This window comes from Anomaloglossus baeobatrachus, chromosome 5, assembly GCF_048569485.1.
Source record: "Anomaloglossus baeobatrachus isolate aAnoBae1 chromosome 5, aAnoBae1.hap1, whole genome shotgun sequence".
Taxonomy (NCBI): domain Eukaryota; kingdom Metazoa; phylum Chordata; class Amphibia; order Anura; family Aromobatidae; genus Anomaloglossus; species Anomaloglossus baeobatrachus.
Genome location: NC_134357.1, coordinates 58,025,679 through 58,051,525, shown reverse-complemented (window position 1 = coordinate 58,051,525; position 25,847 = coordinate 58,025,679). Strand labels below are relative to the sequence as shown.

Genomic DNA, 25,847 nt, shown 5'->3' with positions numbered 1-25,847 from the left:
CTCACACTCAGACTCACACTCAGACTCACACTCAGACTCACACTCAGACTTACACTCAGACTCACACAAACACTCACACTCAGACTCAAACGCACACTCACACTCACACTCACTTACACGCACACTCACACTCAGACTCAGACTCAGACTCACGCACACTCACACTCAGACTCACACTCAGACTCACACTCAGACTCACACTCACACTCACACTCACACACACTCAGACGCAGACTCAGACGCAGACTCAGACTCACACTCAGACTCACACTCAGACTCACACTCAGACTCACACTCAGACTCACACTCAGACTCAGACTCACACTCACACTCAGACGCAGACTCAGACGCAGACTCAGACGCAGACTCAGACGCAGACTCACACTCACACTCACACTCAGACTCACTCACACTCAGACTCACACTCAGACTCACACGCACACTCAGACGCACACTCAGACGCAGACTCAGACACAGACTCAGACGCACACTCAGACACAGACTCACACTCACACTCAGACTCACACTCAGACTCACACTCAGACTCACACTCAGACTCACACTCAGACTCACACTCAGACTCACACTCAGACTCACACTCAGACTTACACTCACACTCACACTCAGACTCAAACTCATAAGCACACTCAGACTCAGACTCACACTCACACTCACACGCACACTCAGACTCAGACTTACACTCAGACTCACACTCAGACTCACACTCAGACTCACACTCAGACTCACACTCAGACTCACACTCAGACTCACACTCAGACTCACACTCAGACTCACACTCAGACTCACACTCAGACTTACACTCAGACTCACACAAACACTCACACTCAGACTCAAACGCACACTCACACTCACACTCACTTACACGCACACTCACACTCACACTCAGACTCAGACTCACGCACACTCACACTCAGACTCACACTCAGACTCACACTCAGACTCACACTCAGACTCACACTCACACTCACACTCACACTCAGACGCAGACTCAGACGCAGACTCAGACTCACACTCACACTCAGACTCACACTCAGACTCACACTCAGACTCACACTCAGACTCACACTCAGACTCACACTCAGACTCACACTCAGACTCACACTCAGACTCAGACTCACACTCACACTCAGACGCAGACTCAGACGCAGACTCAGACGCAGACTCACACTCACACTCACACTCACACTCACACTCAGACTCACTCACACTCAGACTCACACTCAGACTCACACGCACACTCAGACGCACACTCACACTCAGACTCAGACTCAGACACAGACTCAGACGCACACTCAGACACAGACTCACACTCACACTCAGACTCACACTCAGACTCACACTCAGACTCACACTCAGACTCAAACTCACAAGCACACTCAGACTCACACTCACACTCACACGCACACTCACACGCACACTCACTCAGACTCAGACTTACACTCAGACTCACACTCACACTCAGACGCACACTCACACTCAGACTCAGACTTACACTCAGACTCACACAAACACTCACACTCAGACTCAAACGCACACTCACACTCAGACTCAAACGCACACTCACACTCAGACGCAGACTCAGACGCACACTCAGACGCACACTCAGACGCAGACTCAGACGCAGACTCAGACGCAGACACAGACTCAGACGCACACTCAGACACAGACTCAGACGCACACTCAGACGCAGACACAGACTCAGACGCACACTCAGACACAGACTCAGACGCACACTCAGACGCAGACACAGACTCAGACGCACACTCAGACACAGACTCAGACGCACACTCAGACACAGACTCAGACGCACACTCAGACGCAGACACAGACTCAGACGCACACTCAGACACAGACTCAGACGCACACTCAGACACAGACTCAGACGCACACTCAGACACAGACTCAGACGCACACTCAGACTCACACTCAGACACAGACTCACACTCACACTCACACTCAGACTCACACTCAGACTCACACTCAGACTCACACTCACACTCAGACTCAAACTCATAAGCACACTCAGACTCAGACTCACACTCACACTCACACGCACACTCACACGCACACTCAGACTCAGACTCAGACTTACACTCAGACTCACACTCAGACGCACACTCACACTCAGACTCAGACTTACACTCAGACTCACACAAACACTCACACTCACACTCACTTACACGCACACTCACACTCAGACTCAGACTCACGCACACTCAGACTCACACTCAGACTCAGACTCACACTCAGACTCACACTCACTCAGACTCAGACTCAGACTCACGCACACTCAGACTCACACTCAGACTCAGACTCACACTCAGACTCACACTCACTCAGACTCAGACTCACACTCACTCAGACTCAGACTCACACTCAGACTCACACTCAGACTCACACTCAGACTCACACTCAGACTCACACTCAGACTCACACTCAGACTCACACTCAGACTCACACTCACACTCAGACGCAGACTCAGACGCAGACGCAGACTCAGACTCACACTCAGACTCACACTCAGACTCACACTCAGACTCACACTCAGACTCACTCACACTCAGACTCACACGCACACTCAGACGCACACTCAGACGCAGACTCAGACAGACTCAGACGCACACTCAGACACAGACTCAGACTCACACGCACACAGACTCACACTCAGACACAGACTCACTCACACTCAGACTCAGACTCACACTCACACTCAGACGCACACTCAGACGCACACTCAGACGCAGACTCAGACTCAGACGCACACTCAGACGCACACTCAGACGCACACGCACACAGACTCACACTCAGACACAGACTCACTCACTCAGACACAGACTCACACTCAGACTCACACTCAGACTCACACTCAGACTCACACTCAGACTCACACTCAGACTCACACTCAGACTCACACTCAGACGCAGACTCACACTCACACTCAGACTCAGACTCACTCAGACTCACACTCAGACTCACACTCAGACTCACACTCAGACTCACACTCAGACTCACACTCAAACTCACACTCAGACTCACACTCAAACTCACAAGCACACTCAGACTCAGACTCACACTCACACTTACACTCACACTCACACGCACACTCGCACGCACACTCAGACTCACACTCAGACTCACACGCACACTGACACTCAGACTCACACGCACACTCACACGCACACTCACACTCGCACGCACACTCAGACTCACACGCACACTCACACTCAGACTCACACTCACACTCAGACTCAGACTTACACTCAGACTCACACAAACACTCACACTCAGACTCAAACGCACACTCACACTCAGACTCAAACGCACACTCACACTCAGACTTACGCGCACACTCACACTCACACTCAGACTCACACGTACACTCACACTCACACTCAGACGCAGACTCAGACGCAGACTCACACTCACACTCAGACTCACTCAGACTCACACTCACACTCAGACACACTCACACTCAGACTCGCACTCAGACGCACACTCAGACGCACACTCAGACGCAGACTCAGACGCACACTCAGACGCACACTCAGACGCACACGCACACAGACTCACACTCAGACACAGACTCACTCACACTCAGACTCACACTCAGACTCACACTCAGACTCACAAGCACACTCAGACTCAGACTCACAAGCACACTCAGACTCGCACGCACACTCAGACTCACACGCACACTCAGACTCACATGCACACTCAGACTCACACGCACACTGACACTCAGACTCACACGCACACTCACACTCAGACTCACACGCACACTCAGACTCAGACTTACACTCAGACTCACACAAACACTCACACTCAGACTCAAACGCACACTCACACTCAGACTCAAATGCACACTCACACTCAGACTTACACGCACACTCACACTCACTCACACTCAGACTCACACGCACACTCACACTCAGACTCACACGCACACTCACACTCAGACGCACACTCACACTCAGACTCAGACTTACACTCAGACTCACACAAACACTCACACTCAGACTCAAACGCACACTCACACTCAGACTCAAACGCACACTCACACTCAGACTCACACGCACACTCACACTCAGACTCACACGCACACTCACACTCAGACTCACATGCACACTCACACTCAGACTCACACGCACACTCACACTCAGACTCACACGCACACTCAGACTTACACTCAGACTCACACAAACACTCACACTCAGACTCAAACGCACACTCACACTCAGACTCAAATGCACACTCACACTCAGACTTACACGCACACTCACACTCACTCACACTCAGACTCACACGCACACTCACACTCAGACTCACACGCACACTCACACTCAGACGCACACTCACACTCAGACTCAGACTTACACTCAGACTCACACAAACACACACTCAGACTCAAACGCACACTCACACTCAGACTCAAACGCACACTCACACTCAGACTCACACGCACACTCACACTCAGACTCACACTCACACTCAGACTCACATGCACACTCACACGCACACTCAGACTCAGACTCAGACTCACTCGCACACTCAGACTCACACGCACACTCAACGCAGCAGACACACAACACCCAACACACAAACACCGCGGCACACACAAATATACGCACATACCGCACAACACACACATTGCACAAAACATACCTCCCCCCAAAACACACACACACACCCACACAAACCGCGCAACACACATACACAACGATACAGACACACAGCGCTCCACAAATAACGACACACAACGCAACACACAAACAACACCGCTCTCACCCCCCGCTACACCCAGACAACACCCAGAACATGTACAGCCCCTACACAAACACTTGGTAACTACACACAACAACATCTATATATATATATATATATATATATATATATATTACAAAAATCATACATTAACTACACAATACGTAAATTCTAGAATACCCGATGCGTAGAATCGGGCCACCTTCTAGTATATATATATATATATATATATATATATATATATATATATATATATATATTCTCTGGCACCCTAGGGGAACCAGCACCGGGTGACCGGTGTGGCTTACCAACCGCTTGTGTCCTCCAGATTCCCTGTCGTGGGTCCCCCGGAGCTGTAGAGCTGTGCAGCTGCAGCATACACCGGTAAAATGCCAAACATGGCCGCCGGAGCTCTCAATGGGGGTGTGGAGCCATGGGCGGTGCTGGCAAAAGGCGGGAATCTGGAGGCCCCATAGTGGTCAATGAGAGGGGAGGGGAGACGTGCAAAAATGCTCCAGCCCTCTGTCGGTAATCCCGCCCTTACCCCTGACAGGCAGGCCCGGGGGTGGGATTTTTCGCGACTAGGCCGCGGTGAAGCCGGGGACTAAATTTAAGGCCGTGCCCGACAAGCAAGCACGGTCGGCGCGGACGTCCGATGAAAAAACAACGGACGGCGCTTCCGGGGAGAAGGGCGACCTCTCTCCCTGTACAGTCCCCCCATGGGGACACAGAGTACCTTCAAGGTGCAGGGCCCGGTCCCTGGGGGTGAAGACGCTCCGGTCCGGCAGGTTCCACCAGGGGCTGCGGATGGAGCACGGTCTCAGCAGGTGAATGACCGATGAGGCTCCCACTTCTCCCAGAGCCGCATAAGGGATGGTGAAGGAGACGGCATGTGGCTCCAGCCTCTGTATCCGCAATGGGTACCTCAACCTTAACAACACCGCCGACATAGTGGTGTGAGAAGGGAGCATGCCGGGGACCCCATAGGGGACCTCTTTTCTTCCGTCATACTGTGTATGAGAAATCTTTTTTTTTTTTTTCTTTATGAGTGGATGTGCCTCCTTCCACACAAAGCATAAAACTGAGGAGCCCGTGGTCCACGGGAGGGTGTATAGGCAGAGGGGAGGGGTTACACTTTTTCAAAGTGTAATACTTTGTGTGGCCTCCAGAGGCAGAAGCTATACACCCAATTGTCAGGGTCTCCCAATGGAGCGACAAAGAAAACACATGCGTTTAATGCGTTTTTCTTTGCAAATACAGGATCCGCATTTACAGCAAAAAAAACGTTCATGACGCGTGCTAAAAAAAAAGTAGTGTGAAAGCAGCCTTAGCGACTTCGAAATAGCTGCTTTGACACGTCCCCAATGACTAGCTAGGTCGTTCTGCAGGTCCGGATCGCTGCTGCGTCATTGCCCAGGTTTGCCTGTTTGACAGCTTACAAGCGACTGTTAGAGACTTTCCAGCGATCCTGGCCAGGTCGGGATTGCTGGTGGGATTGCTAGAAAGTCTCAGTGTGTAAAGGGGCCTTGAGTAGCCCCAAGCATTGGCTGACAACTTCCTATTGTTTGTATGTTATTTTCACACTCACCCTTATAAGCCTATTATCACATTTGTACCGAAAAACCACTAAAAGAAGGGAATTTTGTTTACTTACCGTAAATTCCTTTTCTTCTAGCTCCTATTGGGAGACCCAGACAATTGGGTGTATAGCTTCTGCCTCCGGAGGCCACACAAAGTATTACACTTAAAAGTGTAAACCCCTCCCCTCTGCCTATACACCCCCCCGTGCATCACGGGCTCCTCAGTTTTGGTGCAAAAGCAGGAAGGAGGAAACTTATAAATTGGTCTAAGGTAAATTCAATCCGAAGGATGTTCGGAGAACTGAAAACCATGAACCCAGAACAATTCAACATGAACAACATGTGTACACAAAAGAACAACAGCCCGAAGGGAACAGGGGCGGGTGCTGGGTCTCCCAATAGGAGCTAGAAGAAAAGGAATTTACGGTAAGTAAACAAAATTCCCTTCTTCTTTGTCGCTCCATTGGGAGACCCAGACAATTGGGACGTCCAAAAGCAGTCCCTGGGTGGGTAAAAGAATACCTCGGTAATAGAGCCGTGAAACGGCCCCTTCCTACAGGTGGGCAACCGCCGCCTGAAGGACTCGCCTACCTAGGCTGGCATCTGCCGAAGCGTAGGTATGCACCTGATAGTGTTTCGTGAAAGTGTGCAGACTCGACCAGGTAGCCGCCTGACACACCTGCTGAGCCGTAGCCTGGTGCCGCAATGCCCAGGACGCACCCACGGCTCTGGTAGAATGGGCTTTCAGCCCTGAAGGAACCGGAAGCCCAGAAGAACGGTAGGCTTCAAGAATTGGTTCCTTGATCCACCGAGCCAAGGTTGACTTGGAAGCCTGCGACCCTTTACGCTGGCCAGCGACAAGGACAAAGAGCGCATCCGAGCGGCGCAGGGGCGCCGTACGAGAAATGTAGAGTCTAAGTGCTCTCACAAGATCTAACAAGTGCAAATCCTTTTCACATTGGTGAACTGGATGAGGGCAAAAAGAAGGTAAGGAGATATCCTGATTGAGATGAAAAGGGGATACCACCTTAGGGAGAAATTCCGGAACCGGACGCAGAACCACCTTGTCCTGGTGAAACACCAGGAAGGGGGCTTTGCATGACAGTGCAGCTAGCTCAGACACTCTCCGAAGTGATGTGACTGCCACTAGGAAGACCACCTTCTGCGAAAGGCGTGAAAGAGAAATATCTCTCATTGGCTCGAAAGGTGGTTTCTGAAGAGCCGTTAGCACCCTGTTCAGATCCCAGGGTTCTAGCGGACGCTTGTAAGGAGGGACTATGTGGCAAACTCCCTGCAGGAACGTGCGGACCTGCGGAAGCCTGGCTAGACGCTTTTGAAAAAACACAGAGAGCGCCGAGACTTGTCCCTTAATAGAGCCGAGAGACAAACCCTTTTCCATTCCGGATTGAAGGAAGGACAGAAAAGTGGGCAAGGCAAATGGCCAGGGAGTAAAACCCTGATCAGAGCACCAGGATAAGAAGATCTTCCACGTCCTGTGGTAGATCTTGGCGGACGTTGGTTTCCTGGCCTGTCTCATAGTGGCAATGACCTCTTGAGATAACCCTGAAGACGCTAGGATCCAGGACTCAATGGCCACACAGTCAGGTTCAGGGCCGCAGAATTCAGATGGAAAAATGGCCCTTGAGACAGTAAGTCTGGACGGTCTGGTAGTGCCCACGGTTGACCCACCGTGAGATGCCACAGATCCGGGTACCACGACCTCCTCGGCCAGTCTGGGGCGATGAGGATGGCGCGGCGGCAGTCGGACCTGATCTTGCGTAATACTCTGGGCAGTAGTGCCAGAGGAGGAAATACATAAGGCAGCCGAAACTGCGACCAATCCTGAACTAATGCGTCTGCCGCCAGAGCTTTGTGATCTTGAGACCGTGCCATGAATGCCGGGACCTTGTTGTTGTGCCGGGACGCCATTAGGTCGACGTCCGGCTTCCCCCAGCGGCAACAGATCTCTTGAAACACGTCCGGGTGAAGAGACCATTCCCCTGCGTCCATGCCCTGGCGACTGAGAAAGTCTGCTTCCCAGTTTTCTACGCCCGGGATGTGAACTGCGGAGATGGTGGAGGCTGTGGCTTCCACCCACAGCAGAATCCGCCGAACTTCCTGGAAGGCTTGCCGACTGCGTGTGCCGCCTTGGTGGTTGATGTATGCCACCGCCGTGGTGTTGTCCGACTGAATTCGGATCTGCCTGCCTTCCAGCCACGGCTGGAACGCCTTTAGGGCTAGATACACTGCCCTTATCTCCAGAACATTGATCTGAAGGGAGGACTCTGGCTGAGTCCAGGTACCCTGAGCCCTGTGGTGGAGGAAGACCGCTCCCTACCCTGACAGACTCGCGTCCGTCGTGACCACAGCCCAGGATGGGGGTAGGAATGATTTCCCCTTCGACAAAGAAGTGGGAAGAAGCCACCACTGAAGGGAGGCCTTGGCTGCCCGAGAAAGGGAGACGTTCCTGTCGAGGGACGTCGACTTCCTGTCCCATTTGCGGAGAATGTCCCATTGAAGTGGACGCAGATGAAACTGCGCAAATGGAACTGCCTCCATTGCTGCCACCATCTTCCCTAGGAAGTGCATGAGGCGCCTCAAGGGGTGCGACTGGGCTCGAAGGAGAGATTGCACCCCTGTCCGTAGTGAACGCTGTTTGTCCAGCGGAAGTTTCACTATCGCTGAGAGAGTATGAAACTCCATCCCGAGATATGTCAGCGATTGGGTCGGTGTCAATTTTGACTTTGGGAAATTGATGATCCACCCGAATCTCTGGAGAGTCTCCAGAGCAATGTTCAGGCTGTGTTGGCATGCCACCCGAGAGGGGGCCTTGACAAGGAGATCGTCTAAGTAAGGGATCACCGAGTGTCCCTGAGAGTGTAGGACTGCTACCACTGTTGCCATGACCTTGGTGAAGACCCGAGGGGCTGTCGCCAGGCCGAAAGGCAGCGCCACGAACTGAAGGTGTTCGTCCCCGATGGCGAAACGCAGGAAGCGCTGATGATCTGGTGCAATCGGCACGTGGAGATAAGCATCCCTGATGTCGATTGATGCTAGGAAGTCTCCTTGGGACATCGAGGCGATGACGGAGCGGAGAGATTCCATCCGGAACCGCCTGGTTTTCACGTGTTTGTTGAGCAGTTTGAGGTCCAGAACGGGACGGAAAGATCCGTCCTTTTTTGGCACCACAAACAAGTTGGAGTAAAAACCGTGACCCCATTGCTGAAGGGGAACAGGGATCACCAATCCTTCTGCCTTCAGAGTGCTCACCGCCTGAAGAAGAGCGTCGGCTCGCTCGGGGGGCGGAGATGTTCTGAAGAAACGAGTCGGAGGACGAGAGCGGAACTCTATCCTGTAACCGTGAGACAGAATGTCTCTCACCCATCGGTCTTGGACATGTGGCAACCAGGCGTCGCAAAAGCGGGAGAGCCTGCCACCGACCGAGGATGCGGTTTGGGGAGGCCGAAAGTCATGAGGAGGCCGCTTTGGGAGCGGTTCCTCCGGCGGTCTTTTTAGGACGTGACTTAGACCGCCATGAATCAGAGTTCCTCTGACCCTTCTGTGGCCTGTTGGACGAGGAGAATTGAGACTTGGCTGAGGGCCGAAAGGACCGAAACCTCGATTGTACCTTCCGTTGTTGAGGTCTGTTTGGTTTGGACTGGGGTATGGACGAGTCCTTTCCCTTGGATTGTTTAATGATTTCATCCAATTGCTCGCCAAACAGGCGGTCGCCAGAAAATGGCAAACCGGTTAAGAACTTTTTGGAAGCAGAGTCTGCCTTCCATTCACGTAGCCACATGGCCCTGCGGACTGCCACCGAATTGGCGGATGCTACCGCCGTACGGCTCGCAGAGTCCAGGACAGCATTCATGGCGTAGGACGCAAACGCCGACGCCTGAGAGGTTAAGGACACAACCTGCGGAGTAGAGGCACGTGTGACTGCATTAATCTCAGACTGACAAGCTGAGATAGCTTGGAGTGCCCATACGGCTGTGAATGCCGGAGCAAAGGACGCGCCGATAGCTTCATAGATGGATTTCATCAGGAGCTCTATCTGCCTGTCAGTGGCATCCTTGAGTGATGCACCGTCTGCCACTGCAACTATGGATCTAGCCGCCAGTCTAGAGATTGGAGGATCCACCTTGGGACACTGAGCCCAACCCTTGACTACGTCAGGGGGGAAGGGATAATGTGTAACATTAAGGCGCTTAGTAAAGCGCTTATCTGGAAAAGCTCGGTGTTTCTGGACTGTATCTCTGAAGTCGGAGTGATCAAGAAACGCACTCTGTGTACGTTTGGGAAACCTAAAATGGAATTTCTCCTGCTGAGAAGCTGACTCCTCAATCTGAGGAGTTGGAGGAGAAAGATCCAACACCTGATTGATGGACGCTATAAGGTCGTTTACTATGGCGTCCCCTTCAGGTGTATCAAGGTTGAGAGCGGCGTCAGAATCAGAGCCCTGATCTGCCACCTCCGCTTCATCCTCCAGAGAGTCCTCATGCTGAGACCCTGAACACTGTGATGAAGTCGAGGGAAGCTCCCGGCGAGCCCGCTTAGCCGGTCTGGGACTGCGGTCCGTGTCAGAGTCCTCACCGTGGGACCTATGAGTCGCCCCAGGAGCACTTTGCTGCGCCGACCGAGGGGGGTCTGAGTGAAAAGGTTCAACAGTGCCCGGGGCCTGTGTTACAGGTCTGGACTGCAAAGCTTCTAGTATCTTAGCAGACCATTTATCCATAGACTCAGAAAGTTTGTCAGCGAATACTGCAAACTCTGTCCCTGTCACCTGGACAGTGGCAGCAGGTGGTTCCACCTGGGCCGAGGGTCCCACCAGTGGCAGAGGCTCCGGCTGAGTGAGTGTCACAGGGGCCGAGCATTGCACACAATGAGGGTAGGTGGAACCTGCAGGTAGCATAGCCGCACATGAGGTACAGGTTGCAAAGTAAGCCTGTGCCTTGGCACCCTTGCTTTTTGCGGACGACATGCTGTTGTCTCCTCTTAGAGCAATCAGAGAGGGTATATAGCCAAAGCAATAGTGCGGCCGTACAGAGTAAATGTATACAATATAAGCATATAAATATACACTTCGGCACCCAGGGGGGCAAGCACCTAGTAACAGGTGCGGCTTACCGACCGCCCTCAGCGTTTGTGTGACCACCAGATTCCCTGCCTGGGCCTCCCAGAGCTGTGGAGCTCGTCTCTGAAGTTCTCCAGCGTCAGAAGTGCTGATAGGAATGGCTGCCAGCGTTCTGAGAGGAGGAGGAGGGAGCCGTGGGCGTGCCTTAGAAAGTGCGGGAATCTGGTGCCCCACGGTGCTCAGTGAGGGGGGAGGAGGATACTAAGTATGCTCCAGCCCTCAGCGCTGACGTCCAGTGCAGCGTCCCGCCCTTACCCCAGACTGGCAGGCCCGGGGGCGGGAATATGCGGTACTAGGCCGCAAAAGCCGGGGACTAAAGTTATAAGCGCGGCCGGCAAACAAGCGCGGTCAGCGCGGTAGTCCCGGCGCACAAACACAACCAGCAGCTGCTGCAGCGTCCATTGGACAGGCGCTCTATGCGCCGTCCCCAAGGGGACACAGAGTACCTCAGAGGAGCAGGGCCTGTCCCTGACGATACCCGGTCTCCTGTCCAGCAGATTCCCCCAGGGGCTGCGGAGGGAGCACGGTCCCAGTGCCTGGTGACCGGTTAGGATCCCACTTCACCCAGAGCCCCTAAGGGATGGGGAAGAAAAACAGCATGTGGCTCCAGCCTTTGTACCCGCAATGGGTACCTCAACCTTAACAGCACCGCCGACCAGAGTGGGGTGAGAAGGGAGCATGCCGGGGGCCCTGTTATGGGCCCTCTTTTCTTCCATCCGATATAGTCAGCAGCTGCTGCTGACTAAATTGTGGAGCTTGCGTGCATGTGTGCCTCCTTCAACACAAAGCATAAAAACTGAGGAGCCCGTGATGCACGGGGGGTGTATAGGCAGAGGGGAGGGGTTTACACTTTTAAGTGTAATACTTTGTGTGGCCTCCGGAGGCAGAAGCTATACACCCAATTGTCTGGGTCTCCCAATGGAGCGACAAAGAAAAGTGTAGTGAAGCTCATAGGGAAACCACAGGGGTATAAGAATAAGAAGCTGTGGTCTGACTTTGCAGCTTTTATGCCATTTTATTTACCGCAATCAATCGATTAATTTATCATTTTATTGGAAAGAAAAATCACTCAATGGATATTGCAAAAAAAACAAAAACCCTCATCAAATATCCATAGGATAGGGGATGACTTGCTGATCGCTGGGGGGTATGACTAATGCAACCCCCCAGCAATCCCAAGAACGGGGCTAAGGATCCCAGAGGATCGGGCTCCGCAGCCCTGTACTGCATTAAGAGGAGGTGCAGATTCTCCATTCATTCTCTATGGGACTGCCAGAGAAAGCAGAGCGCTGTAATTAGCAGACACATGGACAATGAATAAAAAGGATGTGCACCTCCTCTGCATTCAGGACGGGGCTGCAGTCACATTCTTGGAGTTCTAGAGACTAGAGTTGAGCTAGTTTCGAAATATTCGTGTTCGCAATACTCATAGCGAGTACTGTGTAATACTCGCATATTCGCTCCGAATAGCGTGTGCAATGCAAGTCAATGGGAAATGCGAGTAATTTTCTGTTGGAATCCAGCAGAAAATTACTAGCATTTCCCAATCCACAGACAATTACTCGCTTATCCTATTGTACTATTTGGAATGAATATGTGAGTATTACACAGTACTTGTTACGAGTATCGCAAATATTTCGAAACTCACTCAACTCTACCAGACCCAATCTCTGGGGGTCGTAGCGTGCAGATCCCCCAACAGCAACCAGCAAGTTATCCCCTATCCTATAGGGATTTCCCCTTTAAAGACATTGCCATACATTATTTCTCAGAAACCTTGGCTATAGCTCTACCTGATTTATGGGATTTAGAACAAGTTGACAGGTGATGGGAAGGAAAAACGGTATACATCACCGCAACCAGTGTAGGTATTGATCATAATGTAATAAAAAATGTTGAACCGCTGATCGCCTCTCTGTGTTTTTTTGGTTTGTTCCCCAGCGATTTGGTTCAGGTATTATAGTTCCTTCTGCGCCATATATGATGAATATGTATGCACATGTGCATTGCTATATATAAATTGAACGATATGCAGATGTTTATGCCATTATCTATTCTGATTTATGGGCTTAAGACAATCTATAACCTTTATCTAGAAATGCTCTTCAGGGAAATACTCTGGCATAAAACATCTTCCTCCCAGTTGTTAGAAAGGTCGTTTGACAATCAGCATTTTTTTTTTTTTTTTTTTTTTAACACCACAACAGATTTTTTTATGTAGTTTTTTTGAGCCTAAGTCAGAAGCGGGTCCAGCGGGAAGGTGACATTGGAGTAAAATGTTACTAAATCTATTAAAAGGTGCACGTTAGTTAAAGGGAACCTGTCAGGTGCAATATGCCCCCCGAACCACAAGCAGTTCTGGGTGCATATTGCAAATCCCTGCCTAACTGTCCCTGTATAAACTAGCATAGATAAAGAGATCTTTAGAAAAGTATTTCTAAATCTCCTTTATGATATGCTAATGAGTGCAGGGACTAGTCACAGGGGCGTTAGTTCCCTTGGCTAGTCAGCCCACATAGCATGTTAGCACACCCCTGTGGACATACTAACATGCCAATGAACGCGCAGTGACACCGCACATACCTCACTCTCAATGGCAGCTGGCGGAGGATGGATGCATACTCCAGATGATCCGGAGTCTTCAGCACTTCTGGTCATGCACACTATACCTCACTGAAGCTGGGAAGCTTACACCCGACATCAGTTTTGTGCTCATGATCGGAAGTCCTGGGGACTCCGGAACATGCGAAGTATACATCCATCCCATCGAGAGTGAGGTATGTGCAGCGCCACTGCGCGTTCATTAGCATGTTAGTACGTCTACAGGGCCGTGCCAACATGCTATGTGGGCTGACTAGCCAAAGGAACTAACGCCCTTGCGACTAGTCGCTGGCCTCATAAGCATATGATAAACGATCTTTAGAAATACTTTCTCTAAAGATCTCTTTATCTATGATACTAGATACAGGGACGGTTAGGCAGGAATCACAAATATGCACCCAGAACTGCTCGTGGTTCTGGGTGCATATTGCACCTGACAGGTTCCCTTTAAATAAATGTGGTTAATTTTTGACTACTCTAAAATCAGAATGAAATTTACACCTTCTATGATCACAGATTTGCGATTAAAGAGGTTGTCAACGATCACATCACTGATTGGCTGCAGCGGTCACATAACATTATTTTTGGAGTCCAGAGGGAACACGGGAGTGGTGCTGGTTTGGGAGGTAAGGATGGGATTGAACACTTGATACTGGATGCTCCCTATAATAATAACACTGACTGCTGGGACATCCTAACACCCATAGACTATAATCAGTTATACAGATTGTACCTTCGATCTGTACAATTTGACCATCTTCAGTCTTCTCAGATGTTCTTCCTTCTCCTTTATTTGCTTCTGGAATCTCTTTATATCTTGCAGCATTTCTTGGTGTTTTTTACAAGCAGAGATATCCGGCTTGGATGGAGAAGCTTTGGATGGCGCTCCGTCTTCTGACACACCGCTCGGTCCAGGGATGGGGACACCGGTAGAGCTATGATCTGAGACTTTGGAAAGAGAAGACTCGCTGGAGCATTGTGCAGTATCGGCACTCTCATCGCCGTCTACTTTCAGCCGTTTTGCCACAGAAGACAATGAATTAAGAGATCTTCGACATTTCTTCAGACGTTCTTGAAGTCTCGCAGTCCTGAGCTACAGAAATAAAAAAAAAAACATTATTGGTGTGGAGTGGTTTAAGTTTCTACATTTGTAAACTGCATTATGTATTAGGCCCGATACAGAAAAAGAAGGATTTTTGTGTACTCACCGTAAAATCTCTTTCTCTGAGTCTTCATTGGGGGACACAGCACCCACCCTGTTTGGATATTGGGTTGCTCTTAGTCGCCGGATGTTACTGGTTCTTTATGGAAACACAATCTTCTGTTCCCGGCTTATTTATGTTTTTATATACAGTATAGGTTTAGATAAGATACTGTGTGTTTCTTGTTATTACCTTGATTAGTTATGGTTGTTCAGGTTTCTCCTACTACTGCTTGTACACTAAACTGGCAGGGATCCGCCTCCGGCTCAGGGTGTACACTGCTAGGGAGGAGCTAACTTTTTTTTTATGTCTACTTAGTGTCAGCCTCCTAGTCACAGCAGCATACACCCATGGTCCTGTGTCCCCCAATGAAGACTCAGAGAAAGAGATTTTACGGTGAGTACACAAAAATCCTTCTTTTCTCTATCGCTTTCATTGGGGGACACAGGACCATGGGACGTCCAAAAGCAGTCCCTGGGTGGGTACAGAAGTAATCATACAGATTCAAAACATATCCAAAGACTGTGTAAGAATGCTCGGTGCAAAAGTAAAACGGCTTATCATAGGTGCGACAGCCCCTTGCTGTATTTTTGAACACCTGGAAAAAGTAAGAAAAACTTGACTACGCGGCGGCTCTGTAGATTTTGCTCGGCTGACGCCTGGCGTCCGATTGTCCCAGACGCCTTAATTGCACAGGTGGAAAGGCTTTTACACCCCTCGGAGAAAACCTGACTCTAATCCTGTAGGTCTCGGAAACGGTCGGCCTGATCCAATTCGCAGTGATAGCCTTGGACGCCGGCATACCCCTCCTGGGTCCAGTAGAGAGGACGAAAAAGCCGTCCAAGCTGCAGAAGGGCGCGGATCTCGAAACGTAACTCCTCCGAGCTCGCACTAGATCCGGTGTAAGTCGTGACCTCTCCAAGGATCGAATGGAGGCTGGGCCGAAGGATGGAGCCACCATCCCTCGTTCAGATACTACATCCGGTAGGACAAAAACCTAAGACGGGTGCCAAACAATCTCGTCTTGGGAAAGAACGAGACAAAAACGTGACCCGCATGAGAGGGTTGACAGGGCAGACCTTCCCCTGATTGAGGTGACTGTCCTCAACAAAGCTTCCTTCTCGGATAGGCGTGAAATTTATGATCGAACGGGGCTAATTGACGAGAACCTAGAGCCAGCTGGAGGTTCCATGGTTCTAGCGGGGAAAGATCCAGCGGTGTCAGATGAAAGACTCCTTGGAAGAACGTCCTGACCTGAGGCCGAGATGCAAGAAATTCTCTGGAATAAAGAGATAGAGCCGACACCTGCCCTTTGAAGGTTGCTGGCGAGAGACCCGCCTGTAAGCCGGACTGTAGGAAGGCCAGTAACTCTGGGAGTGACAGATCCAGTGGAGCTGAGTTGACGTTGACCTCACACTCTTGAAAGGAGACCTTTCCGGTGCGGTAGTAGATGTTTGGAGACGGAGGCTTCTGAGTTCTGACCATGGTCTGTAACACCTGTGGAATAAAGCCTGCCTGGGCTAATAGCCATGGTTCCACAGCCATGCAGTCAAATTGAGAACCCCTGAATATTGATGGCAAAGAGGACTTGCGACAGGAGGTTCAGACGATCTGGACGCCACCATGGGTGTCTGATGAACTGCGCGAGCTCTGCGAACAACGCTTGCCTGGATCAATCCACGGCAATGAGAGTCACTGGGATGCCCCCTGCTCTGAATTTCTTGAGGACTCTTGTGACTTGATTGATGAATCGAGAAGCCAACCGGTCCACATTCAGAATATCTCATCTAAGGCAGATCCATTTGAAAAACCTCTCTGTTGAAGGATCATTCGCCTGCCGCCAGACCTTGCTGATATAGTCTGCTGCCCAATTCTCCACGGCGGGGAAAATGATTGCGGACAAATTCTGGAGTGGTGAGGCTATGCCCACTATAAAATCTTCTTCACCTATGTCATCGCCATGACGCTCCTTGTTCCGCCCAGGTGATGTCCGAGTGAATACTGGATGGCGATTCTTGTATGAAAAGCTGCAAAGAAAAAATTCTGTAGGGGGTCGGAGAAAAAACTCCGATCCCTAAAAAAAAAATTGATAGGCAGACGGCTCTCCTGGGATAAAAACAACGACCGTGAGCCGCGTGTTTCGGAACACCGCTCTCCAGTCAGAGGACTGGTATCAGTGTTGACAGCCTGCCAGTGTATTGGTATGAAAAAACATTCCACTGGACCGATGAGAGCCGCTGGTCCACCATAAAAAACGAGTGGCGGGTTGCCGGAGTCAATAGGATCCTGCGAGTCAAGGTGAATAGAGAATTGCCCATCTGTTCGGCCAAGTCAGGTGAAGGAGACGAAGGTGGACGCGGCAAACGGAACCCCTCTATTGCCGCCACCATCCGACTGATGATTCTTCGGCTTGGAGTGACAGAGGATCTGGAGGTCCCTTTGGAGGGACACACGTCCTTGGATGGTATCGAACTCCATGCCTAGACAGGTAATACTGCTGGCCGGGGCCAGAGAGGGCTTCTTCCGATTGATGAGCTAGCCGAGTCGGGACAGGATATCGATGGTGACCTGAGCACTTAGGCGACAGTCGTCAAAAAGAAGAAGAACCCCTGATCAACAAGACGACCAGGTACGGAATCACCAGAAATGATCGTCTGCTATTGCGAGACGCAGGAACATCTGTACTGTTGGCAAAATAGGTGCGACCTATATGTCCGACGATAGACCTGCTGAAAACTCTGTTATGTACCCTGAGACCAGCATCTCTCCGACCCAGGCATCCGTGATCTAAGTCCGCCACACGTGATTGGGATGAGACAGGCGTCCCCCCCTCCACCTGGTCTGCGTCCCGCGCGCGACGACCGAGAGTTATCTTGCGGGGTAGCACTGTGATCTGGACGTCGTCGTCGATGGCTGGCGTGGCTGAGAAAAGCCAGAGAGGGCGTGCGTAGAGGTACGGAATCTTCCTGTTCCTCTGCGAGGACCTGGTTTTCTCGTGCGTGTGGAACCGAAGCTCCCTTGATCTCGTCTATAACCTGATCCAGCCAGTCCCCCAAACAAACGACCTCTTGTAAAGGAGAGGGCTGTAAGTGATATCCTAAAAGGCGCGTCCGCATACTAGGCTCTGAGCCAGATCGCCCGACAGATGGTCCCCGTGCTGCCAGCCGCTTTCACTGGGCAGTAAGCTGCTGAAGAGATGCGATGAGTATGTACTCACCCGCTAGAGCAAACTGTGTGCCAGATTGTGAAACTCCGGATTGCTCGATCCCGCGCGAAAAAAAAACGTTGTGGAGGTTATCGGACCCGGCCATCATGGATGCTGCCAGCTAGATGGCGGCGAGGGCAGTAGGAGTACTGTGGCGTCTCAGGGCGATGCCATGTGCGGGAGAGATAGTGCTGGGAGGTGACCGCCGGAAAAAAACAGCGGGGAGACCATAGGCGAGCCTGCCCAGACCTTCTTGAGAGCCTCGGGAAGAGGGAACAAGAAAAACAAACGACTTACCCTTGTTGAATATCTTGACCGGTTGCAGTCAGTGCTTGCACAGACTTTCAGCAAAGACTGGATGGTCACCGAATTGCCTGTGTGCCCGCTAAACCTGTTTTAAGGAGACATGCAAGCACTGGGTATCCACCTAGTCCGTCTGGAGCTCTAGCGTATGACTTACCGCTTTAGCCGGACTATCCACTTTACCTCCGACCTCAGTCCTCTGATCTGGAATCAGTATCGAGGCTGCATCCGACTCTTCTCCTGAATAAAGGGTCGGCCGACCTCGGGGACGAGGAACACTCGGGGACTGGAGGTGATGAGATCTCCGGGAGGCTTTGAAAGGAGGCCTAGCAGGTCCCCTTCTGTGCTCTAGTGATCGGGTCTGGATCAGACCGACTCTTGTCCAGAGCCAGCTGGACCGGGGGAGCATGGCCGGGCGTAGGAAGCGACTGCAACGCCTGCACGATGGTCCTAGACGCCCTTGAGAGAGAGTCCACAGACTGGGATAGAGGGTCTACCCCTCCGTATAAGAGCGTGCCGCGGAGCTCGGGTGCTGGTGGTGACATGGGGCGCAAGCCGAGCGGGGGGCGTAGCCTGGATGGGAGGATTTTATCTAGCAGGCTGTGCATGCATACAAAGCTATGAGGTACTTAGAAAAAAGGGGAATTTTGTTTACTTACCGTAAATTCCTTTTCTTCTAGCTCCTATTGGGAGACCCAGACAATTGGGTGTATAGCTTCTGCCTCTGGAGGCCACACAAAGTATTACACTTTTAAAAAGTGTAACCCCTCCCCTCTGCCTATACACCCTCCCGTGGACCACGGGCTCCTCAGTTTGGTGCAAAAGCAGGAAAGAGAAAACTTATAAATGGTCTAGAGCAAATTCAATCCGAAGGATGTTCGGAGAACTGAAGACCATGAACCAAAAGATAAAATCAACATCAACAACATGTGTACACAAAAGAACAACCAGCCCGAAGGGCACAGGGGCGGGTGTTGGGTCTCCCAATAGGAGCTAGAAGAAAAGGAATTTACGGTAAGTAAACAAAATTCCCCTTTTCTTTGTCGCTCCATTGGGAGACCCAGACAATTGGGACGTCCAAGAGCAGTCCCTGGGTGGGTAAACCAATACCTCAATAGAAAAAAGGCCGAAAACGGCCCCCTCTTACAGGTGGGCAACAGCCGCCTGGAGGACTCGCTTACCTAGACTGGCGTCTGCCGAGGCATGGGTATGCACTTGATAGTGCTTCGTGAAAGTGTGCAGGCTAGACCACGTAGCCGCCTGACACACCTGCTGAGCCGTCGCCCGGTGCCGCAATGCCCAGGACGCACCTACGGCTCTGGTAGAATGGGCCTTCAACCCTGAAGGGGGCGGAAGCCCAGAAGTACGGTAGGCCTCGAGAATCGGTTCCTTGATCCACCTAGCCAAGGTGGACTTGGAGGCCTGGGAGCCCTTACGCTGGCCAGCAACAAGGACAAAGAGCGCGTCTGAACGGCGCAGGGGCGCCGTGCGAGACACGTAGACCCGGAGTGCTCTCACTAGATCCAAAGAGTGCAAATCCTTCTCACACTGGTGAATTGGATTAGGACAAAAGGAAGGCAAGGAGATATCCTGATTCAGATGAAAAGGGGATACCACCTTAGGGAGGAATTCCGGGACAGAACGCAGAACCACCTTATCCTGGTAGAAGACCAGGAAAGGAGATTTGCATGACAGCGCTGCAAGCTCAGACACTCTCCGAAGTGATGTGACTGCAACCAGGAAGGCCACCTTCTGAGAAAGACGGGAGAGAGGGACATCCCGCAACGGCTCAAAAGGCGGCTTTTGAAGAGCCGTCAGGACCCTGTTAAGATCCCAAGGTTCCAACGGACGTTTGTAAGGTGGGACCATGTGGCAAACCCCCTGCAGGAACGTGCGGACCTGCGGAAGTCTGGTAGTCGCGTTTGAAAAAACACGGAGAGTGCTGACACTTGGCCCTTGAGAGAGCCGAGGGACAAACCCTTATCCATTCCAAATTGTAGGAATGAAAGAAAAGTGGGTAAGGCAAACGGCCATAGAGAAAAACGGTTATCAGAGCACCAGGATAAGAAGATTTGCCAAGTCCTGTGATAGATCTTGGCGGACGTTGGTTTCCTGACTTGTCTCATGGTGGCAATTACATCCTGAGACAACCCTGAAGACGCTAGGAGCCAGGACTCAATGGCCACACAGTCAGGTTGAGGGCCACAGAATTCAGATGGAAAAACGGGCCTTGGGACAGCAAGTCTGGGCGGTCTGGAAGTGCCCACGGTTGACCCACCGTGAGATGCCACAGATCCGGATACCGCGACCGCCTCGGCCAGTCTGGAGCGACGAGAATGGCGCGACGGCAGTCGGACCGGATTTTTCGTAGTACCCTGGGCAGCATCGCCAGAGGGGGAAACACATATGGCAGTCGAAACTGCGACCAATCCTGGACCAAAGCGTCCGCGGCCAGAGCTCTGTGATCCTGAGACCGTGCCATGAAGGCCGGGACCTTGTTGTTGTGTCGTGACGCCATGAGATCGACGTCCGGCGTTCCCCAGCGGCGGCAGATCTCTCGAAACACGTCTGGGTGAAGAGACCATTCCCCCGCGTCCATGCCCTGACGACTGAGAAAATCTGCTCCCCAGTTTTCTAAGCCCGGGATGTGAACTGCGGAGATGGTGGAGTCTGTGTTTTCCACCCACAGCAGAATCCGCCGGACTTCCTGGAAGGCTTGACGACTGCGAGTGCCGCCTTGGTGGTTGATGTAGGCGACGGCAGTGGCGTTGTCCGACTGGATTCGTATCTGCCTGCCCTCCAGCCACCGATGGAAAGCCAATAGGGCTAGATATACTGCCCTTATCTCCAGGATATTGATCTGAAGGGATGATTCTAATGGAGTCCAGGTTCCTTGAGCCCTGTGGTGGAGAAAGACCACTCCCCAACCTGACAGACTCGCGTCCGTGGTGACCACGGCCCAGGTTGGGGGTAGGAAGGATTTTCCCCGGGACAGAGATGTGGGGAGGAGCCACCACCGAAGTGATGTTTTGGTTGCGAGGGAAAGAGAGATGTTCTTGTCGAGGGAAGCCGAACTCTTGTCCCATTTGCGAAGAATGTCCCATTGGAGTGGCCGTAGATGGAATTGCGTAAACGGCACTGCCTCCATAGCTGCAACCATCTTCCCCAGGAAGTGCATGAGGCGCCTTAAGGAGTGTGACTGACCCCGAAGAAGGGACTGCACCCCCGTCTGCAGAGAAAGCTGTTTGTCCCGCGGTAGCTTGACTAACGCTGGCTGGGTATGGAACTCCATCCCGAGGTAAGTCAGTGATTGGGTCGGCGTCAACTTGGATTTCGGGAAGTTGATGATCCACCCGAACTGTTGGAGAGTCGCCAGAGTGACGGTAAGACTCCGTTGACACGCCACCAGAGAAGGAGCCCTGACTAGGAGATCGTCCAAGTAAGGAATCACCGAGTGGCCCTGAGAGTGCAGGACCGCCACGACGGAAGCCATGACTTTGGTGAAAACCTGTGGGGCTGTCGCCAGGCCGAAAGGCAGTGCCACGAACTGGAGGTGTTCGTCCCCGATGGCGAAACGCAGGAAACGTTGGTGTTCGGGTGCGATCGGCACATGGAGATAAGCATCTTTGATGTCGATCGATGCTAGGAAGTCTCCTTGTGACATTGAGGCGATGACCGAGCGGAGAGATTCCATCCGAAATCGTCTGGTTCTCACATGTCTGTTGAGCAGCTTGAGGTCCAGAACGGGACGGAATGACCCGTCCTTTTTTGGCACCACGAACAAGTTGGAGTAAAATCCGCGACCACGTTCCTGAAGGGGAACGGGAATCACAACTCCTTCCATCTTCAGAGCGCCCACTGCCTGAAAAAATGCGTCGGCCTGTGCGGGGGGTGGGGAGGTTCTGAAGAAACGAGCCGCAGGTCGAGAGCTGAACTCTATCCTGTAACCATGAGACAGAATGTCTCTCACCCAACGGTCTTGAACGTGTGGCCACCAGGCGTCGCCAAAGCGGGAGAGCCTGCCACCGACCGAGGATGTGGCTGGATGAGGACGAGAGTCATGAGGAGGCCGTCTTGGAGGCAGTGCCTCCCGCGGCCTTTTGGGGGCGTGACTTGGACCGCCACGCATAGGAGTTCCTCTGGCCTTTCTCCGGCCGGTTGGACGAAGAGGATTGGTTCTTGGCGTAGGGACGAAAGGACCGAAACCTCGATTGGATTTTCCTCTCCTGAGGTTTCTTAGACTTGGACTGGGGTAAGGAGGAGTCCTTTCCCGAGGATTCCTTAATAATCTCATCCAACCGTTCGCCAAACAAACGGTCGCCAGAAAAAGGCAAACCGGTTAAGAACCTTTTGGAAGCAGAGTCTGCTTTCCATTCGCGCAGCCACATGGCCCTACGGACTGCCACGGAGTTAGCGGATGCCACGGCCGTACGGCTAGCGGAGTCCAGGACGGCGTTCATGGCGTAGGACGAAAATGCTGATGCCTGAGAGGTCAAGATTGAAACATGCGGAGCAGAATTCCGCGTGACGGCATTAATCTCAGTCAGACATGCCGAGATTGCTTGGAGAGCCCACACTGCTGCAAAGGCCGGGGCGAAAGACGCGCCCGTAGCCTCATAAATAGACTTCACCAAGAGCTCTATCTGTCTGTCAGTGGCATCCTTCAGTGATGAGCCATCGGCAACAGACACAACGGACCTAGCGGCCAATCTAGAGACTGGAGGATCCACCTTGTGGGAGTGTGCCCAGTCCTTAACGACTTCAGGTGGAAAGGGATAACGCGTGTCAGTGTGCCGTTTAGCAAAGCGCTTGTCCGGAACTGCTCTGGGCTTCTGGACAGCGTCCCTGAAGTTAGAGTGATCAAAAAACGTATTGCGAGTACGTTTGGGAAATCTAAATTGGTGTTTCTCCTGTCGAGAAGCCGGCTCCTCTGCAGGAGGAGGTGGGGGTGAGAGATCCAACACCTCGTTGATGGACGAGATAAGATCATTTACTAAGGCGTCCCCTTCAGGGGCATCAAGGTTAAGGGTGAAGTCAGGGTCAGAGCCCTGAGCTCCCACGTCCGCCTCGTCTTCCTGAGAGTCCTCCAGCTGGGATCCAGAGCAGTGTGAGGAGGCCGGGGAAGAGTCCCAGCGAGACCGCTTAGCCGGCCTGGGGCTGCGATCCGGGCAGGAGTCCTCCGTCTGGGACCTAGTGGCTATCCTGGGAGCGCGATGCGGCGCGGACCGAGAAGGGCCTGGAGGAGACAAACGAACAGGGGCCGGGGCCTGTGAAGGGCCCGGTCTGGACTGCAATGTCTCAAGGAGCTTAGATGACCATTTGTCCATAGACTGTGCAATGGATTGAGAAAGTGACTGGGAGAGCGTCTCAGCGAAAGAGGCCAAGGCCGGTGACTCTGTCCCTGCAGCCTGCTCAGGGGGAGCAGGAGGATCTACATGAGCCGAGGGGCCCACAAGTGCCCGAGGCTCCGGCTGAGCAAGCGTGGCAGGAGTCGTGCATTGCTCACAGTGAGGGTAGGTGGATCCCGGCACCCTAGGGGAACCAGCACCGGGCGACCGGTGTGGATTACCAACCGCTAACGAGCGGTGTGTCCTCCAAATTCCCGGTCGTGGATCCCCCGGAGCTGTAGAGCTGTGCAGCTGATAACATACACCGGCAGAATGCCAGAAATGGCCGCCGGAGCTCTCAGGGGGGGCGTGGAGCCGCGGGCGGCGCCGACAAAAAGCAGGAATCTGGATGCCCCACAGTGGTCAATGAGGGGGGAGGAGACATGCAAAGATGCTCCAGCCCTCAAATCCGACGTCATGTCGGTAATCCCGCCCTTACCCCTGACAGGCAGGCCCGGGGGCGGGATTTTTCGCGACTAGGCCGCGGCTAAGCCGGGGACTAAATTTAAGACCGTGCCCGACAAGCAGGCACGGTGAGCGCGGAAGTCCGCCGAAAAAAACAACGGACGGAACTACCGCGGGACTTCCGGGGAGAAGGTGCGACCACCCTCCCTGGACAGTCCCCACATGGAAATACAGAGTACCTTAAAGTTGCAGGGCCCGGTCCCTGGGGGTGAAGAAGCTCCGGTCTGGCAGGTTCCACCAGGGGCTGCGGATGGAGCACGGTCCCAGTACGTGGATGACCTTTTAGGATCTCACTTCTCCCAGAGCCGCATAAGGGATGGTGAAGGAGACGGCATGTGGCTCCAGCCTCTGTACCCGCAATGGGTACCTCAACCTTAACAACACCGCCGACATAGTGGGGTGAGAAGGGAACATGCCGGGGACCCCATGGAGGTCCTCTTTTCTTCCATCCGTCATAACTAAGTATGAGAATGCATGAGTGGGGATGTGTGCCTCCTTCCACACAAAGCATAAAACTGAGGAGCCCGGGAGGGTGTATAGGCAGAGGGGAGGGGTTACACTTTTTTAAAAGTGTAATACTTTGTGTGGCCTCCAGAGGCAGAAGCTATACACCCAATTGTCTGGGTCTCCCAATGGAGCGGCAAAGAAAAAACACTAGTGACGCTAGGGGGGGGGGAGACAGGAGAAAAAAGGGGAACAAATTAAAGAGATATCGTCTGTTCCTAAGCAGGAGCAGCACTCACCCGGGTCCTGTGTCCCACCCAGGTCCGCAGGGGTCTCAGAAAACGTGGGGGGCGCATTGCTGAAGAGGAAAAAGGCAGCCCTTTTTTTTTTTTTCTTGCAGTAGGGGGCTGGCTGGTTTGGGACCGGGCAGAACCTGCAGCGGTTATGCATGGGAAGAAAAAAACGCGCGCGCAACACTGGGAGACGGAGGCCTGATGGTTTGAGGTAGGTCGAAGCAGGGGACTAGATTAGAGGCCGGCCCGCCGGGCGCGCAGCGAAGTCTTATCTGCGTTCTGCCGGCGAGGCTGTGGTCCTCGGTCCCATCCTGCCTGCCTGTTGGAGAGTTGCCGACCTGCTGAGCGCTGCTGCCCTGTGAAGCCACGAACCCCTGTGAACGCTGGGGAGGCCTGGCGCTGATGAGCGCTCCTGCGCTGCCACTGTGATCCTCTCCCTGGATCCTGTCAC

The 25,847-nt window shown here is 52.5% G+C and overlaps 1 protein-coding gene across 2 annotated transcripts in view; it reads right to left on the bottom strand.

The window, feature by feature from the left end:
• The window catches only part of SFR1 (SWI5 dependent homologous recombination repair protein 1), a 71,006-nt gene that overhangs the window by 10,006 nt on the left and 35,153 nt on the right, over positions 1-25,847 (bottom strand). For both annotated transcript variants that reach the window (XM_075352274.1, XM_075352275.1), the window contains exon 4: positions 14,831-15,190. In XM_075352274.1, the coding sequence (XP_075208389.1) occupies positions 14,831-15,190 (360 nt within the window). The remainder of the gene's footprint in view (positions 1-14,830; positions 15,191-25,847) is intronic.